This window comes from Solea senegalensis, linkage group LG2 (genome assembly GCF_019176455.1).
Source record: "Solea senegalensis isolate Sse05_10M linkage group LG2, IFAPA_SoseM_1, whole genome shotgun sequence".
NCBI classification, from domain to species: domain Eukaryota; kingdom Metazoa; phylum Chordata; class Actinopteri; order Pleuronectiformes; family Soleidae; genus Solea; species Solea senegalensis.
Window position 1 is genome coordinate 1142900 of NC_058022.1, and position 13678 is coordinate 1156577.

The window sequence follows — 13678 nt, forward strand, 5'->3', positions numbered from 1 at the left end:
GAGTTTTTTATCCGTGTCTCCTTCCATCACTACGTTCAAACGTGTCATTTTGAACTCCTGACGTTGAAAACAGTTGTTTGACTCTATTTAAGTAACACAAACTCACGAAAAGAGGCAGCAGTAGACCTGCAGCTTCTGTGTCCCTGTGAGCTGAAAAACGCTGATTTTCTCTATGGAGTTTGGTTTGCGGATTACAAAAGTGACACAAACCTTAGTTTTTGGGACTGTTTACTATCAAAATAAAGCAACAAACACATTATTTAGATTGTATACATATCTAAGCATCACAGTGCAGTAATGTAGAGGTGCCAAACCTGGTTATTTCTTGGGTTTTGCATCATAAATCTGTGAAATCTGTGAGTGAGCAGTTTGCAAAGGCCAAATATATTAAGGTGGACAATAAAGGTGTATTGTGCGGCACAATATCCAGAAATAGTAAAAAAAAGCCTGTGTTTAATGGTGCAAACACAGGTTTCTGGTTGACTTTGAATGACCTCCATTGAAGAACATACTTATTACGCACATTTTGGCTTTTTACCAAAACTGTTGGGCTCATTTACTCAAAGTAGAGCTGGCTAAACACACACACACACACACACACACACACACTTGAGCTCAAGCATCTGGACGTGTGTGTGTGTGTGTGTGTGTGTGTGTGTGTGTGTGTGTGTGTGTGAGTGTGTGTGTGTGAGCCTCCGTGAACAGTTCAGCTCTTTTCCAATCACTGAGATCTGTGTCGGTCTGCCGGCTTTGCACAGAGACACAGAGAAGTGCTTGTAACAACAGTTCAAACTGATCCCGTCTAAAGATCACAGGCATTATTATTATTATTATTATTATTATGTGCACTTTATTGAATTGTGGAGATTTGTATCAGAGAAAGAAAAACACACAAAGACAAAGACAGAACCTTGCGGTTATGAAAGTGAAAACCAACTGTTTTTTAGGGTTCTTTTAAATAAACTTTTCCATGGTCGCTCACTTGTTTGTATAGTGATGAGAGCCGTATAACAGGGGAGTGATATGATCAGACAATTACCCGGCCACTTTATTAGGGACACCTGTTTGACTGCTTACTGTTCACACAAATGTAAATGAGTGAATTGAGGATGAAAATTAGAAAATTTGAATGTGTTTTTAATCAGAGTAATTTAGAAACCGGGACTTTTACACTGAATGATATAAAAACAGAGCGGAAACCTTGAAGCAGCTGTACCTAATAAAGTGGCCATAAGTGAGTAAGCTTATAGCCCCCTGTTATTCTCTCATTTTTTATTTTTTTTTATTTATAATTATTTTTCTTCTCCTTATTTACTTCTATATAACTTTACCTAGGGCGATTCCCTATTTGCAAAATGTCAATAAAGTGTTTGTTCAGCAAGTTTAATGTATTTAATGATGTGTTTTTTTTAACTAATTTGACTAAAAACTTTGTACTATGACAGTATTGTTGCACTTTATCCAAACAATAGTAAATGTATTCTTATAATATTCCCACATGTGAGCCTGGAGGATCTTATTCATTCATTTCTGTGAATGAGAACCAGACTGGTGTCACATTCTTGGCGGCTGCGGCCGCTCCTGACCTGCAACGAGCGGAGGGAAAAACACATTGTGGTGTTCTCCTGTGAAATTCCATCATATTCTGCAAAGTCCCACATGAAAATACATACTCCATCCATGTTTGTGTCAGACTGGGCTGCACGCAACTCATACATGTTCATAAATGCCAAAAACCATGTGACCTTCTGACCCCAACATCAACAACAACAACAATGCACAAACAGCCCTGCTAGAGTCAAACGTTCTTAAACATCGTGTTTTAAGAAAATGACTAATTTTGCAAATAAGGAATCAGCAGAGGTAAAGTTATACATACAAAAAATACAATAAATAATAATTAATAACCCCTGAATCCCTAAAATGTATAAGATAATAAGTGGAAGTAAAATAAAAAAAAATAAAAAAGATAGAAAATGAGAGAATAATAGGGCTATAAGCATATTCACTGACTGGCCACTTTATTAGGTACAGCTGCTTCAAGGTTTGACATGTTTTTGGATATTTTCTTTCTTTTTTGTACTGTAATTTTCCTAAAAACGAGGAAAAACGTGCCAAAAGCGAATAAATTCTATCAAGACACGTTAACTTACTTTATAGCTTATAATTTCTTATGTTTGCACACACACACCAGTTACTGACAGTGAATTTTGCATTTAAAGCTTAAAAAATAAGCTGTAATAACTCATGAAGACACTGTTTTCCTTAACATTTTTTCATTTTTCAAGTGAAACATTTGCCTGCCAAGGTTATTTTTCCCCCTGAGGGCAAAAATAAATAAGAGCAGCTTCAGAGAAACAAGGAAAAATCCAGAAAGGAAACTTACTTTGAGTGAAGAGAACTCCACACAGCTGCCGGCTCTGCTCCGGGCAGCGTTCACACGCTCGTCCTGCATCTCCACCAACCCGTCCATGTCCGAGAACCTGAGTCCAGCTGCTGGCATCGTGCACAGCGATCAGTGTCTCACTCTGTGTCGCACTCTGTGTCTTCTTCCTAGTTCCAGTGTGTGTGTGCGTGTCACCCTCGTTGTCTTCCAGGTCCACAAACGTCCGTCCTTCACACCTGGCAGTGATGAAGATGCAGTGAGGTGAAGCAACAGGTGGAGGAGATTCATTCAGACGACGACAGTGTCTGCCTCATCTGTGTGTCTGTCCTTCTGTCTTCATCCTCCCCTCTCGCTCTCTCTCTCCCTCTCACACACGCTCTCCCCCCCTTCATTCTGTGCCTGGACAAGCCTGTCTGGTCTCATTGGCTGGTCAGGTGGAAGAGGGAAAACAGGGGGAGGTGCTGAGACCACAGAGAGGAGGGAGAGGGGGAGGTGTTGGGGTAAATGGATGACGAGGGGTCATAAGGAGGGCTGACAGCACGCTCCAAACTGTCACAGGGAGGAGGTGACCGCTGATCCTCAGTGAGGGGACGGAGGAGAAGTGAAGAAAAAAACCACCTCCTCTTCACAAGACGGAGAGAGACAGAGCAGTGGAGGTGGAGGAGGACCAGTGAGGCCTCATCCTGGACTCAAAGATAAACCAAAGACACATGCAGATGGGAGGTGGGGGACTCTGGGGGGGGTGGGGTTATCTGGAAAACGAGAAACCAAAGACAGAAATAACTAAAACCAGACAGAAATGAATCAACCGGAAACACAATTGCATGTGTGTCAGTGTGTTAGTGTGTGTGTGAGACAGACAGACAAACAGACAGACACTGGGGTGGTTGTTAACCTCCACCCACCGCTGCCCCTCACAAAGCCTTTGCTATTCAAATGCACAGCTCTGATGAGATGAGAACAGGTCATTGTTTTGAGCCACGACGCAGCTTTGTGTGCAAGAACAAAAACACACACACACACACACACACAGGCTGGTTTCCAGGACTCCAGAGGACATTGACTTACATTCATTTTCTGGAGACGTAGTCTGAACCTTAACCTTAACAAAACAACATGTCTTTGCCTTAAAATGTAATCGTTTATATTACGAGGACTTGATTTTTGTCCCATAATGAAGACAAGTCTCCATAATGTGATTTAGGTCCCTAACCTTAATTTACCAAAATACACGATATGACTCAAATCTTAGTCCTAAACATAACCAGTTCCTCTGAAATGAGGTTCTGCCTCATTAGGACCAGGTTTTGGTCTCCATGAGGACTTACTGGTCCCGACAAGGTCAGTGTTTATGACAGAAAAAAAAGGTCCTAAAGAGTGGACAAATGCAAGAACACACAAACACACACCAGGGGTTGACAACAAATTCAAGGACTTTTCAATTACTCTCCAGGACCAGTTCCCTCAAATTCAAGAGCTTTTCAGGGACTTTCCAGGACAAATTCCCTCAAAAACAGAGCATTTCCCACCGAGATCAGTGCGAAGAAAATATGACAGTAGATTTATGCCGTTCCATTAATCCTCCTCTGACCCCGCGACCTCTTCCTCTCTCTCTTTCCCTCTTCCTCTCTCTCTCTCTCCCTCTCTCTCTCCTAAAATCAGCCGCGCTTGTTGTGACGAGCCGTGGACCGCAGGGATCAGACGTCCAGATAAGATAAGACGAGATATTTTGACAACACGTGATGACTTGTTTGGACTCTTTCGCTCATTGGTGTCCTCATCACTTTGGACGGACTCCGTCTCCCTCAGGTTTCGCCTCTCGCTCCAGTTTCTCTTGTTTATGAAAGTGATGTGTGTGTGTATACGTGAGGATTAAACTCGTTCTGTCTGCTCACTGGAAACAGAAACAAATGTGGTGCATTTTCTCTCTTCATGACGCTGGACGTGTGGCGTGTGCGTCACTGCTGTCCCTCTAATATGATTATGACGTCACTTTCTGATTCATTCACTTTATTTATTCAATCAGGGACAGAGTAAACAACATTTATAACTTCAACTTGTTAGCGGTAAGATAAGATAAGATAAGATAAGATAGAGATAAGATTATTTATTCTGTACATATATGAAATGTTCCCAGTTTCTGATAATTTGAATTTTGTCAAGTTTACAGGCGACACTTGTGTATTGTTCTGGTGAGTACATAAATGAGTAATTACAAACTGTAAAGAGTAAATTGATAAAGTTAAACAAAATGGTTTGATGCAAATACGTTAGCATTGAATTAAAATAAAAAAAAAACTTATGTAGTATTAGGCCAAATTATGAAGTATTAATAGATCCTAAACTTTCCTTTGTAAGGAACGAGCCCCATGATCTTGGAAATTCAAAGTTCCAACAACAAATGGATTGTACCATTTAGTCGATTTTTTGGGGGGGTCGCATGCGTTCTTTTTGGGTCCCCACCCCCAAAAAATGTAAGAATCTTTCCAAACCTTCAGCCAAGATTTGTGTGTATATGTTTTAAACATTCCTAAAATAATGTTCAGTATTGTTGTGTGCTATTTGGTGTTACCAAAGTGTGAATGTATTGTGTTTTGCAGTAAGTTTGGGAAACACTGCACTAAAGTCGATATTGCTAAGAGCTATCGCTAAAATTCCATGTAAATATCAATAAAAATAAGAAAAAAAAAAAATTTTAAGTGTAACAAAACAAAATCTTCAGTAGACTCATGCACATATACACTGTTTACCCACTAATCATGAGTGGGACTTGATCATCCATATTTATACCCGCTGATATGGAAATGAAGCAGTGGTGATTAGTTGTAATGAAAACATTGATTCAGGTGAAGCAGCTGCTTCATCCAACTGTTGCACTAATGAGAGATAACCTGGCATCCGCCCAGTGCTCCTCAGTGTTTGGCCAACCTTTGTTCTACAACTGGATTTGACTAATTGGATCATCGCTCACTCGAGCTTTCATAACGCCAAACAGACAACTGACCAAAAAAAAAACATAACAAGACGCCGCACACGGAGAGTTTAAAGGACGCGGCGCGATACACAAGACGTCTAATTAGTGTCTGGTTTTGGTCGATGATGAATCCACAAGTCTTTTTTAGCTTTTAATCTAATCCGTATGATGAGCAAGTGTGATCTGAATCCCTATTACTACAGAATACATGGACAAAAGGTAGAATTCCACTATTATCCTCTATTATATGAAGACATTTGCAATATTGTTGCAGCACAGGCGATAAAATGAAAGGTAATTAATAGTAAACAGTGACTGAACACCAGGAAGAACAAAAACTATAGAAACTATAGATTAAATACAACAATTATGAGTGTTCCATCAAATTGAAACAGCATTCTTAATTGAAATTCATGTCAACATGATCATTTTTTAACCACCGGAAAAGATAATAACCGCTTCCTGGTGTGGAACTCTGTTCTGCTGAGTCGAAAAATATGTGTCTTACAAATCATAACTTGGGAGAATGCAGTTCTCGTTGAGTGGAAACATAATTTTTGTGAGTCAGTGTTGACTTAAGATAAGATAAGATGTAAATTTTTATTGATTTCTCCATAGGGGGAATTTATGACACCAGACACGGGATTATGTAAAAACACCCTACTGCACGTGATGTTGCAGCTGAAGACCTGATCCACTGCACACATGTTTTATGTTAAACTGTGTACGAGGGTGGGCTGAAGAGTTCACCGGCTGACGAAGAAGGAGTCATGCCAGAGCCATGAATCTTCACGTCCAATAAATTCAACTTTTCATGATACCAACGGCGCTGTTTCCTTCCAGATAAACCCGCATTTGATAGCTAATTGAGGACTTTGTTCTGGAGACATTAACCCTAAAAGGACATTCATGCTGATGTGGTCGATAATGCTTCAGCTTTATCAACTTTATCTAGTGGGCAGGTGAATTCAAGAAGGGTTAGGGAGAAGACCCAAGGTCTGGACATCCTGCCACAGCCACCACCAAAGAAAACATTGATGGTGTCCACCGCAAGGCGATGAAGGACAGATGTTTGACTAGTAATCAGATCGTCAACGTTGTAAACATCTCCCATAAAGGAGTAGTAGAAGATTCTGCACAAGAAACTTGGCGCGTTGAAGGTTTCTGTATCATTGGGTGCCACAGATTTTGACCCCTGATGTCTCAGGAGAACTTGGCACATTCTGCAGCAGATCCATCTTGTTTTCTTGAATGTTTCCCGAACCAGAATGAGTGTTGGGCCATCACTTTGAGCCAGAGACAAAAAGACAGTGGACATATCTGCCGTTTAGGGACTTTTTGGACAATCCCGATGAGGGCTTCAGGTTTTAAAAGTGAACCAAATTTGGTCAAATTCCATGATTGCGTCAGTGGTGAACTTCTCAGCCCACTCTGGTATTATGTAATTATGTCAAACTGATAGTTTTATTTGGACTTTTCCATTAGAAGAAATGTGATACAATATTTTTTCAGTAAAACCAGTTTCCCAGTTTGTTTGGATGCAACATAAACAGAGGCACAAGTATCTCTTCAAGTTTTCCAGCTGAAGCCAGTGGGCGGCGGTCTTCCACACCAATTCACACGTGATTTAATATAAAAGATCTGCATTTATAAGACTATACATGGTCCATAAACACTGTATCACTGCTGTGCAGGTCTCTCCAGACAAACCAGGGTGATGTTTTAAAGTGTTTCTACGTGCTGGAATCAACATAAAGGAAGTGTAAATCTCCGGGAAAAATGTGCCAAAATTCATCAACCTGTCAAACCATTACCACCTTTTCTTATCACACTCGAACGAATCACTTCATCAACCAACAGAACTCCTCTCCTTTATAAAGAAATGCTCTCCAGAAAGATGTCTGTCAGAGACACAGGCAGTGAGTGACAGCGGATGTTTTTATTCTGCAGAGGACGTTCAAAGACTGACTGGACACCTTGGACAGAAATGTCAGCCTACGATTCATCTCCTGACCTCTCCACAAACCCTCGCCGTCTCTCTCTGTCAGTGTTTATCTATTCTCTTCACCTCTGTCTCTTCCTCTAAGTGTGTTAGTCTCCAATGCTTTATGTCGACTGTAATGAGAATTTTGAATCATAAATCTGTGGGATTTGGCTCTGACCTTGCATCATATTTGACCACAGCTCTGGGAAGTATGTTCTGAAAACGAACCGTTCACTCACAGATACATACAGAGAGTTTTTCCTGTTTGTATAACACACATCAAGAAAGCTGTCAGTTTCTCGTCCCTCTGCCGTTTAAATTTAGCTTCAGTGACAAACAGCTCAGTGGGAAGACGACACGTTAATGACGATAACTGCTTTGTTGCGTTTAAGAGAATCGACTTTGGAGAGACGAAGGTCCCGCGGTTACTAATGTGTCACTGTCAAATGCAGGACAAACGGTTATAGGTGAGTCACACTGCTCAAACATGCAAAGTAAATCGGGAGAGATTAAAACAGAGAAAAGTCACAAATACCTGAGAACGCAGCGAGCAGGAACAGGAACAGGAACCAGAACCAGAGAATGTTGCAGAACAAACTGGGAATGAACCGGCAAAGACATAATTGACCACAGGGGAATCACATCAGGGCGGAGCAAACAATCACATAGGAGGGAAAACAGGACAGGATACAGGAAGTCAAAGTAAACTAGGAGGAACTACAAAATAAAACCAGAAAGTAACAATACAAAATACAAAATACAAAATAAAACAGCAAGTCCACAAACCACAAATGTACAATCCTGTCTCTACATTAACTTTATCATAATCTCACTGATCAAAACATGTCCATCAAAGATCAGTAAAGTTACTGATAACACTGTTATTTTGTGTAATTTTGTGTAATCACAAAATAACTATTTGCTGACACCAAAAAGTTTTTATTTTCTAATACACAATTCCAGTAAAGCACTTGTTGGTTGGTTGATTGATGGTTGGTTGTGGTTGGTTGGTTGGTGGGTTGGTTGGTCAGATGGTTGTTGGTTAGATGATTGGTTGGCTGGCTGGTTGGTTGTTGGTTAGATGATTGGTTGGCTGGATGTTTGGTGATTGGTTGGTTGGTAAGATAATCAGTTGGTGAATGGTTGTTGTTAGATGATTGGTTGGTTTGATGTTTGGTGATTGGTTGGTTGGTTAGATAATTGGTTGGTTGGTTAGATGATTGGTTGGTTTGATGTTTGGTGATTGGTTGTTGTTAGAAGATTGGTTGGTTTGATGTTTGGTGATTGGTTGTTGTAAGATGATTGGTTGGTTTGATGTTTGGTGATTGGTTGGTTGGTTAGATGATTGTTGGTTTGATGTTTGGTGATTAGTTGGTTGGTTACATAATTGGTTGCTGATTGGTTGGTTGGTTGGTTAGATGATTGGTTGGTTTGATGTTTGGTGATTGGTTGGTTGGTTAGATGATTGGTTGGTTGGATAATTGGTTGTTGATTAATTGGTTGGATGTTTGGATGGTTGGTTTGTTAGGTGATTGCTTGGACTCACTACCAGAATTCATACAGCTTCAGACAGTTAAACTCTTTTCTGATCACGGAATAATTTTTGAAAAAAATAAATGTGACCTTGTACAGGCTCTACCTGCATTTTGACTTTTTGTTCTGCCAGTTTTGCAAGTTCAGAAGAAAAAAAGTGAAGGTGATGTGTGTATAATACCTCCATCGATTTCCTGTGGATTACACATGCTTCCGTTTTGGATTCCACAGACTTTACAAAATCCACACGTGAGCCAACACACAGGTGTAATAGCTGAAGAATGTGTGTTTCATGCCAGGTGCAATTATCGTGAATCTCTTGACAAATAGGAGGTAATCTCCTGTCTGAGGCAGAGCTACTGCTGCTGCTACACAGACTGTAACTCAGTACATGTGTTTTTTTATGAGGAAGAAAACAACACAGGTTTGAAAACAGGTTAAAACAGACTTTCACCACCAGACGCAAAGAAAAATCAGCGAAACTCTAAATTGCAATTTTTTTTGATTATTTTCAATATCTTTTATTTTCTTTTACATATTTTAGATCTTTAGATGTGTTACTTTCTTTTACAGATTTTATTGTTGGTGTATAGCCAACCATGTTGTTTTTAAAAGTGCTTAAAAGATAAAACTGGATTGGATCTGTAATGTAATGTTAATGTATTATTATTGAAAGTAGAAGTAATAGTAGTAGTAATATCTGGGCTAGCATGTGTCTTTTCCGTTGTCATACCTCATGTTCCTCCATGTTTTTGACCCTGGACACAGCTAGTAGCTATAGCATCTAGTAGCTAAGTAGCTCTCAGTAGCTAGTGACCTGAAATCTGATGAATTATCCTCTAGTTTTGGGCTAGCATGTCTTTTCAGTAATTTCACCTCATGTTTCTCAATGTTTGACCTTGGACTAACTAGTAGCTATAGCATCCAGTAGCTAAGTAGCTCTTAGTAGCTAGTGGCCTGAAATCTGATGAATTATCTTCTAGTTTTGGGCTAGCATATGTCTTTTCTCTTGTCTTCCCTAATTTTCCTACACGGTTTTGTCATTGAACACAGCTAGTAGCTATAGCAACTCGCAACAACTCACTCTAGTCACTGATGCCTTTGTGCATTGTTTGATGTTTTTATGTAGATTTAATTCAAGCATTAGCTGGTAAAATACACAGATTTGTGAAAAAAGCACTATTCTGAATCTAACCCCTGACCTTTAATGTCCCAGAGCCTTAGTCATTCACAGAGCTGACGTACGACACGTGACAGTGTTGACACAGTGATGACTGAAGAAGATACGCGCTGATGCAGTGTGTTATTTTGAGATAAGTGCAGGATTTATCAGATTTGAGGAAAGCATAAAGCTGGTGTTGTTTTTGGAGATGTTTTAGCTTTTAGCCTGAGCTCATTTTAGACTAATCTCACACTCACATTTTTTAACACGAGAGATAACTTACATGTCTCCCAAAACAGACATGTAGGTTATCTGTAAAAGAGCAACAACAACCACACCTGCACACAAAACCTCACATGCACACAAACAGTTCCAGAGACCTACATCTGACCCCCCAACCTATTTCTAAAATCCCAGGATATTTATTGCAGAGATGAGGATCTGGATTTATTTCCTCTCAGGAGGCTTTAAATTAAGAGCGAGGGTTGTCAGAGTTTAAATATGAAACATGGATTCCCAGTCAGACGAGGACAGGTGAGCTGCACACAGTAAAAGGTACAATAAAAATGTCTCAGTTGATTGTGCTGCATGGACAAAATTGTCCAATCCAGTGCAATTACTTCTGTCGAGAGAGGAAGAACTTCAGCCTCTCGTCTTTCGGATCCATAGCGTTGTTTCCTCGGCGATGACTTCTTCTGTTGTCAAGTTTTTTCTGCTTGATGAGGGGGGCTAATTACTCCACCTACAGCGGCGGCCGGAGTTCAGTTTGCGCATGCGCTGTCCACAGAACCGATAAATCGACAAATGATGGTGTAATAGCGGTTATGGGTTATGCAAAGTGTGCTTGCACAAACACGTCGTCTGCGATACGCTCGGTGTTAAAGGGTTAACAACTGTGTTGAATCCTGATCCTGCAAAATATTAATAAACTCGGAGAAGAAATAGATTTTTGTTTTTAAGTCTCATTGATCTGTGCTTGTGTAACCTCACCTCGTGTGGCGAGTTTGACAGTATTACCGCTTATTATCAGGAGGGAAAGTATTCCATTACACCGGCCTTAACTGGGAGCTGAGGGCTAAATTAAAAACAAACAACCAAGGAACAAGAATGTGAAAGATAACAAAGCATCATTTTAAAAGTAAAGCTGTGTTTAGCAGCCGTGGGGAGGAGACACGGTTGTTTTTGGCAGCGCCGCAGTGTTCACAGGTCCATGTTGGCCATTAATAAACAGCTGGTTTTCTTACTGAGCCGTGTCCAATAAAGTGTCAAAGCAAATGAGTCAGAAAATGTCTCTATCTCTCTCTGGATGAGTGGACGCCACAGAGCTGCAGCCACGTTTAAAGAGTCACATTCATGCTCTGTCAAAGGTTAAGTTTCTTCAATTTTTGTGTCAATTTAGTCCTGAGCAAAGTTGCAAATACAGAAATCTAATCCAAGTGTTACAGTTTTCAAGCTCTGAGCTCATGAATGACGGATGGAGAGATCAACAGAAAACCAAAAAAAAAGGAAAGAAAAGAAAAAATGACCCTCAAGAGGCAGCTAAATATTTTACGAGCCATGATCCGTCTTCAAGTGTTCGCCTGTGGCCAAACCACAACGGTTTGGACCAATCAGTGCTCTGCGAGGGAGGAAGAGACTCGCATAAATATTGCTGCTATAACATCAATTATATTAGAAGTGGACATTATTTTATTGCCCAAAAAAAGAGAGAAAAGCGAGAGGGAAAACGAGAGGCTTCTTTCACTGGAAATTATATCTTTTTTTATGGTTCTTCTGCTGCAGCAACTGACAGTGAGAGAAATGGGATTCATACAAGTATTCAGTAATTACATCAACGTTTGGTAACCTTTCAAAAAGAAGGTTTCCCCCAGTACTTTGTTATTTATACTTCTAGCAACTTTTACTTTTCCTACAGTACCTTTGTTACTGCCAAATAAAATCTTGGTCTAGTCTTGATGAGCTGCTTTACACAACAGTTTTCACCCATTCACTCATTCACACGCGTCAACATGGGGTTAAGTGTCTTTGCTCAAGGACACATGTAGATGAGCAGAGCCAGGAATTTAATCCACAACCTTCCAGTTTGAAAGACAACTCACTCACTCCCTCAGACTCTCACACACTCATTCACTCACTCACTCAGTTAGTAAAAACATGACTTCAACTTCTACCAAATGTACGTACTTTTTGGAAGAAACCATCTAAAATACGAGCCATTCCATCTCCATTCAATCAGATTTATGCCTTTCTGCTTGATTTACATGACTCTCTGTGTCTCAGTTTGGCAGTGTTTTTCGAATCTCTGCAACTTTCCCTCGCTGCGCACAGGAAGTGGTTTGTTTTCACGTCATTGACTGGAGGAAGCACCACAGCAAGAGAGTTTAAATAAAAGCTGCAAATGTTTGTAGTACGGCTGAAAATTCCAAGAATATTAAGTGTGTCTTGATGACCACTCAAATATACAGTTTCTTTCAATCACTCATTCATACAGTGGATTATGTGCAGCACTTTTTCCAGCGCGTGTTTTTCAAACATATTCAAACACTAGAGCAACGTGGGGTTAAGTGTCTAGCCCAGAGTTTGTGTAAGATTCCAACTGAAGTAAGAACGTTCAAATATTCTTGAGATGTGTTACTTTTTGGGGCTTGCACACATGTCACTGATACATTTCCAAAACGTGACGAAGTGTCTGTGTGACTGACATGAAATGAGTTTAAAAACCTGAGGCAAGGGTTAAAGAGAAGCTGCTCATCAAAGGCAAAGTTTCGGTAGAGAAAGAGGAAATGGAATTTGATGTATGTACTGATCACACAACTGGATAAGTAGGTTTGCCTTCAGCGGTGTGTGTGTGTGTGTGTGTGTGTGTGTGTGTGTGTGTGTGTGTGTGTGTGTGTGTACCTCTTTAGAAGCTCTTCTGGTATCAATCCTGACCTTGTCAGGACCATTAATTCTCATGGAGACCAAACATTTTTGAGGTTTTTGAAGAACTAGTTAAGTTCAGAGCTAAGATTTGATTTGAATTGTGGTTCAGTTTTGTTTCAACATTTCTCAATCCTGGTCCTGGGGAGGTTTCCAAACACACCTGATTAAATGACTGGGTCGTTATCAGGCTTGCTGATGAGCTGACCATTTGAATCAGGTGTGCTGGAGCATGGAAACATCTGAAACATGTAGGGCAGTGGGTCCCCAGGACCAGGATTGAGAAACTTTGCCAATGAAGTTCTCGGTCAACCATTACATAGCCATCTTTACGAGTTAGGGTAACAGGAACTGCTTGAGTTGAGTTGAAGAGGTTTCACCTCTCATCCAAGAGAGCAAGACCAGTTGCCTACAGCTAACTGAAGATGAGATCACTGGACATCTTCAGGAACATCTTGAAGACGTCTGACTTCTGAAGGTTTGTGGAAATCTGGGTTTCACCACAAACCTTTAGAACTGAAGAAGCCAAGTCCAGTTTGTTTTGGAAAGCAATGACTTAAATGATTGAGAATCTACACAAACATCAGAGAGAGAGAGAGAGAGAGAGAGAGAGAGCTCCCACTTTTGACCAGGCTTTGTCAAATGGTGGGTGGCAAAAAAAGGTGTGTCACTGGGCGACTTTGAGTGGGTTGCAGATGAGTGGGTGTGATTTGGAAAAAT

At 40.4% G+C, this 13678-nt stretch overlaps 1 protein-coding gene across 1 annotated transcript in view; it reads right to left on the reverse strand.

Annotated features, from left to right (window-relative positions):
* LOC122765059 (rho GTPase-activating protein 20-like) overlaps nucleotides 1–2734 on the reverse strand; it is a 54012-nt gene extending 51278 nt beyond the window's left edge. Inside the window, exon 1 of the mRNA XM_044019125.1 lies at nucleotides 2387–2734. Within this exon, the coding sequence (XP_043875060.1) occupies nucleotides 2387–2503 (117 nt within the window). The 5' untranslated portion in view covers nucleotides 2504–2734. The remainder of the gene's footprint in view (nucleotides 1–2386) is intronic.
* Between the last annotated feature and the right edge of the window lie 10944 nt (nucleotides 2735–13678).